The 6,544-nt window shown below is 34.5% G+C and overlaps 1 protein-coding gene across 1 annotated transcript; it reads right to left on the bottom strand.

The window, feature by feature from the left end:
• Positions 1-2,995: 2,995 nt before the first annotated feature.
• On the bottom strand, positions 2,996-6,277 carry LOC144567991 (folate synthesis bifunctional protein, mitochondrial-like). Its single transcript, XM_078318202.1, has 4 exons — positions 6,141-6,277; positions 5,584-5,840; positions 4,461-5,491; positions 2,996-3,547 (listed from the first exon to the last, which is right to left on the bottom strand). Exons 2-4 carry the CDS (start codon positions 5,675-5,677, stop codon positions 3,044-3,046), a joined length of 1,629 nt encoding a protein of 542 aa, XP_078174328.1. The 5' UTR covers positions 5,678-5,840; positions 6,141-6,277; the 3' UTR covers positions 2,996-3,043.
• Between the last annotated feature and the right edge of the window lie 267 nt (positions 6,278-6,544).

Here is a 6,544-nt window from a genome sequence, read left to right as displayed (position 1 = left end):
CATTATGTGTGCTTTGAGATTCGTGCATAATGTATTTAAACGGTTGGGAGTTTCCATAAAGTCACGCAAAGTTTGAGATATCTCAGAGGATACGAATTCCCGAGACCACTATTCAATTAAACAAAGTTATAATTTCAGATAATGACCCCACTTGAACAAATTATGGTTCAGAAATCAAGAACAATACATGTAGAGGTGAAAACGGATCGGATATATTCAACAGAATTCGTATTTGAAAATTTAATACTGATATGAGTAGAACTAGGGTGTTCTTAAGCTCACCAAAGTATTTTGTGAACTTAATTCTAAAACCCATCAAATCGGTTTCATATTTTACATTAGTAATTTGAGTGAAGAGAAGCAGAGGTCTTCCATTATAGCGTTGCGATCAATGATATCAAAACTAAACAAAACATTAATTCAGTAAAATTTTAAGTTTTTTTTTTTTTGAAATAAGTAATGCCACTGATTTTCATTAAAATAAAAACCCAAAGAAAATACATTTTTTAACTGATGCCACCAATCTAGTACCAGCAACATACCTAAAAACATAGTTAATCAGGTAATACAAAACAAAACAAAACAAAGAGCAACAGTAAGGACTACCCTGAATACAAAACATTCATAACCAAGTAGAAACATAGTGCAATTACAACCCTATAATTATAAAAACACCAAAACAGTTAAAACTTCAATTAAGCCCCTATAAAATTTAAATTCTCCGAGTGCATCAGCTGAAGGTTATCTTCACCAACCGTATGTCTCCCGCCTCCATTCATAAGGATTGTATCTTGTATATCCTCCATAAAAATTGCTATAGTGAAACTGACAAATTTAATGAAATAAAACTAAAGAACACAGCGCTCCCATGAACTCCCTTCCCTTCCAATTTTATTTATTATCATATTTTTTGTATTACAGAATTAATTGATTTAGAGTTGCATATGCTCTTTATATCATAGAGCAATACAGCTATTACATCTCCAAGTAAGGAAATAATATTTCTTACTAATGGAAACAATCTAACAATCTAATATTGATTTACTACTCTCTAGTACTATGCCGAAATATACAGAAAATTTATTTTCTTATCAGCAAGATCTAATTTGACGATTCCTTCATGAGTCATGATCTAATCCTTCATGGATCATGAGCAATATAATTTGACGAGTACTTCATGAATCATGATCTAATCTTTCATGGGTCATGACACTTTCTTTCTTTGACACGGTGCTTCTTTTACAGAAACCTATCAGATCCTTCACGTTACAAGGCAAAATTAACTTAACTTGAGAAGTAAGATCAATCTTTGTTGTGATGCTTAAAAATAAGTAAGAGAGATAATTTTTGAACCTAAAGCTTGTATATTCGAAATTCTGTCATCCTTAAATTCAATCCTATTCCTGCCAGCCAAATAGATCATAAAAAGGTAAAATTTCAAGTTAACGGTTTAGTCGAATCTGTGCAAAAACTAGTTAACTGCTGATCTTTTAAAATCTAATTTATATATAAATACAATCTTTCTAATCCAAATATAAAAAAGACCAAATCTTGACTAAACTATTAATTAAGTGTACAAGCTGTAAAACATAACATAATAGGTTTAAATATATTTGCTACTTGATGCACTGGAAAACAGAAACACACAATTTCGACTTTGAGCATTTCAACAAACAACTTGAGTGAATTAAGTTATACAATAAGAACAAGTCATCTATTCCAAATTCCAAGAATTACACACAACAATAAAGAATAATACTCATGTGCTGAAGAGAACGATGGACCGAGGAAAAGGCAATCCAACCTATTGGACCAATTCCATAATTCTCTCGCCCGAATTGTAAAACTATATTGATTTAAATTTTTTTTTTTTTGTTAAGAAAATTGAAAGAAAGCTACCAGATATCAGTGAACCAAGCAGGTAGTGGACCTGCTTCGGATCTGTTTTTTTATCGGATATTTAATAAGTATCCCAATTCGAAAACAAATAAATTTGATAATTTGTAAACGGAACGGATATTCGGTTCTGTCTGGAACGGAACGGAGCGGATAATATCGATCCGAATCTGTTTTTTTTTTTTTTTTTGAAATTTTTCTTGTGCGGAACATATATATTGTTGCATTTTATTTATGTTCTTGAACACCTCTATTTTACTATTGCTTTTTTTTATTTTCTGATTTGTTTTGCTTAATTTTCTTAATTAGTATTTATATCTTAAAGTTAATGTTACTCAATTATTTGTTTTGTATCCGTATTTTCGGATTATCCGCTCCGTATCTGTATCCATTTAAAGTGAAAAACTAATACTTGACATGAAGGGAAAACTTGAATGAAAATTATAAAAGAAATCAACTGGAACATAAAAAAATAATTATAAATACATGCCTTCAATGCTTATGGAAGCAGAACAGCCAACTTCTCTCTCTCTCTCTCTATATATAGAGGTGGGCTACGGTGAGTTGCAAAGTAAAGCGACTATTTTACTTCACACTTATATTTTGCGATTTTAAAGTTCAAAACGTCGATCCAAACCGTTCATCTTGTTCTCCATATTGAAATGTTCTTGGAGACCAAATTTTACATTTTTTGAAATTTTTTTACTATTTATTAAGCAATTTTGAAAGTCGCTGATCTGATGATCCAAAATTTTTTTTTACTATATATGTTCTTAAATGTATTTATTAATTAATTAGCTATAAACAATATAAATTAAACAAAGTATTGAGCCAATTTCATGTTCAATTAATTAATGTAAGAAAACATGAATAAAGATTATATTGATTTCCAATCTCTTGGTGATTTCCAACAAATTAAATGAGACACTTTCTTGTCTAAACTTTCTAAAGTGTTAGAAATATAAATTTATATTGCAGTGCATTTGAGAGCATATGTGGTGCTGAGTAATTTGCATAGCGTGCAGGTAGTATTTTGAATTATTTTATTAAGAAGATCCTCTTAAAGACATCCATAAAGGTGACTGATTTGCTACGGATCATCAAAATTTATCTAAGACTACAACTTGGGAAGTTGGCATTAAAGATTCTATCCTTTTCTCTTATGTTTAACCAGCGCATCACATACCTTGGCCGCATCCACACCAAAACCTACATTGTGAACCCGTATAAGATTCGCACCACCCAAAATACCCCCAGCAACAGCAGCAATTGTAGCAGGGTCTCTCTCTACTGGGTCAGGTTTGCCACAAATCTCACCCAAAAACTTCTTCCTAGAGGGCCCCACCAAAAATGGCATATGCGAAGCACCAAGACTGGATTTTTCAATCTCTCTCCTAACACACGACAAATTTGAAATTAATTCCAAATTATGATCAGATGCTTTTGAGAACCCAATACCCGGGTCAGCAATAATTCTCCACAACGGTATACCCGCTAACTCCGCTGCATTGACCCGTTGGTACAACTCTGAAGCCACCTCCTTGCACACATCTTCATAATGCAGATTATTACAATTTTGCATTGTAGAAGGATCTCCCCTCATATGCATTGTGATAAAAGGAACCCCCAAATTTGTAACAACACTAAGGCCCTGTTCGGAGGTCTTGGGATGAGTGGGAAATTAAATGGGATTGGGTAACTAATCCTTAACCTGTTCGGCAGGTTATTTTTCAGCTAAAATTTTCCCTTCATTTTTCCCGGTATCTTTCCATCAAAGGCTTAAATTATGGGAAAAAATTTGTTATGTCCGACTGAATTATTTTTTTCCCAATCTTCTCTTTCTTCTTTCTTCTGTCTTTAATCACGTGGATGGGGCCCATAATTCACTTTTCTCTCTCTTTCTCTGCACAAACGAGCGTACGTGGAATACTCTCTGTGGACTACTCTCTATATAATAAAGGGTTTTGTTCAACTTCCCTTTACATTGTGGGACTAAATACTATTCTGATCCGGACAAACCAATTCTTTTTTTTTATAACAAATTGTATAGTAATTATTTGTACAAATCAAATTATTTGTTCATATATATATATTTTTTAATCTGGACTTGCTTTCATGATTGTGTCATTTAAATAAGTCTTATATCAAAATAATATATAGCATTGGAGCTATTCATAGCTGACAATATTTTGGAGCTATTTTTTTTTAATCTAACATGCTAAATATTAAATAGAAGATACAAGAGTTCCATCTTATTAAATACTTCTTATTTAATTATAAAAAAATATTTTTATAAAGAAATAATTAATAAGTAATGTTATGTTATTATTTAATCTATTTATTTAATTGTATTATTGATAATTTTGTTAATAAAAAAATTGTATAATATCAAACATTTTATAAAGAAAAATAGAATTTCCCACAATTAATCCCACGATACAACCGAACACTCATTCTAGCAAATTTCCACAAAAATTCCTGTGTGTACCCATATTAATGGATTCCCACTTTTGAAAAAGTAGGTTCCCGCGCCTGTTAAATCTCATTCCGTGTAATCCCATGACATCCGAACAGGTCCTAAGAATTTTCGGATCAAGGGTCCCACCTGAGACATTATTAACCACATGAACCCCTCGACTAACTGCCTCGGAAGCCACATCAGCATAAAAGGTATCGACCGATAAAACAATCCCTTCGCTCTCAGGTACTTTCGTGATTTCATCCAAGACTGGAATTAATCTACTAAGCTCTTGGTCAACAGTCAATCTCTTGGCAAATGGTCGGGTCGATTGTGCGCCTATGTCGATTATATCAGCACCTTTCGAAATTAAAGACCTGAAATGTGAGACAGCATCACCTACTTGTAGACACTTTCCACCATCACTGAAACTGTCAGGTGTCAGATTGAGAATTCCCATGACATGTGTCTTCTTTGACCAGTCAATCAATCGGTCTCCTAATGGTAATACCCGGTTTATCCCTTTATTTCCAATTAAAGACTCTCCCCCTAGTTTATCCCAAATACCAAAAAGCCCACTTTTGCAATTCGCAAAAGAATGCCATGTTGCGACTGTGTCATTTTCTACACATGACCCCAATAAATCAATCAGAGGGGCTAATACAAAAGGCCTTTCCCAAATTCTTTCATGCGGTACACTTAAATTTTCTGAGTTGACACGTAGATTTTCATAGAAGAGAATGTCCAGGTCAATGGGCCTAGGCCCATACCTGATTCCACTGGTACGGCCCAACTCCGCCTCAATTTGTTTTAACACTCTGAGAAGATCGTGAGGGCCAAGCTTGGTGGTGCCCCTAATTGCTGAGTTCAAAAACTTGGGTTGATCAGTGACATAAGCAGGTTCAGTCTCATATAAGTAACCATGCCGAGTGATGGTCACACCATAATTTTTCATTAAGTGAAGGGCCTCATTGAAATTTTGTATTCGGTTCCCCACATTGCTACCTAGTGCTATCACAATCTCTTGATCTTTTGATTGGACTTGAGCTGAAGAATTTGAAATTGGTCGCCGCACAAAAGAAAAATGATTGAAAGGCTTAACTGAAGAATTGCTAGTTAATGGCCTTCTGTTTACTCCTGAAATATAAAATACAAGAATGGTTAAAAAGATATGAACAAAAACATCCCATAGAAACTATAAACTATGAAGGAATAGATTGGGTTATTACCGCAACAAGAAGAATTCGAGAAGTAAACTCTCAAGTCTAATCGAGTTGTGGCAACAGGAAGCATCTCCTTTAATATCTTCTTAATTTTGAACATTGAGTATGAAACAGAAATGATGTTTCTAATTCAGGTTGAACAGTTCATAGAAGGAAAACAAAATGTCAACTTGAAATTTCCAATTGCAGATCTATTCTGAGTCGGAGACTTTGAGTGCACCAGGGTGAAGTATTCTAAATTGGTGTTTAGCTCCATTCAAAATCTAAAATTCAAATGTGAAAAAAGTGATGTTAAAACAGAGTTAAGCAAAACAGCTACAACAAAAGATCAACAACACATTGACTTACACAGATAATTGAGATTAAATACTCAAAATGTTCATGAGTATCAGCATTTCTGCAGCGACCCCCACCCTAATAGGATATCCTGGTGTAATCTTTTTACCAATTCTTCTGAAATTGTTATCACTGACTCACTAAGAATAAGTTTTACATCCCTCACTGCCAGCAGGGAAATAACAAGTACAAAAATATGAGAAAAGGAAGAGGAAACCTAGACTTACGAAGAGGAGAAGGGTATACAAATCACGGCGAGGCGATGCTCAAAGGAAACATCAAAAGGCGATGAATCCTGTACGGGCTGCGAAGGATGAAAACTCGTCGCGGCCGGATATCAAGCGGCGTCGACTACCGACAACCTCCGACCAGAGCAATCTCTCATCTCTCCCTCTCTCTCGCTCACGCTCTCTCGGTGTATTGAGGGAGAGCAGGAGATTAGTGGATGAAGCTCTCTCACTCGACAAAGCTCTACATAATGGCAGATGCAAGCGAAATTGGGCCTAATTGGGCCAAATGTTTAACAGGTTAATCGAGCGACTTCGTATCGGAATTATCCGAATTGGAAAAACATTTCAAGCCCAAAATCCATTGGGCTTTTAGGGGTCCAGATCGCCTAATAGGCTAATAC

Source organism: Carex rostrata, chromosome 17 (assembly GCF_964058835.1).
Source record: "Carex rostrata chromosome 17, lpCarRost1.2, whole genome shotgun sequence".
NCBI lineage: Eukaryota > Viridiplantae > Streptophyta > Magnoliopsida > Poales > Cyperaceae > Carex > Carex rostrata.
Note: the sequence above shows the minus strand (reverse complement) of the source record. Positions and strands in the feature narration are given on the sequence as shown.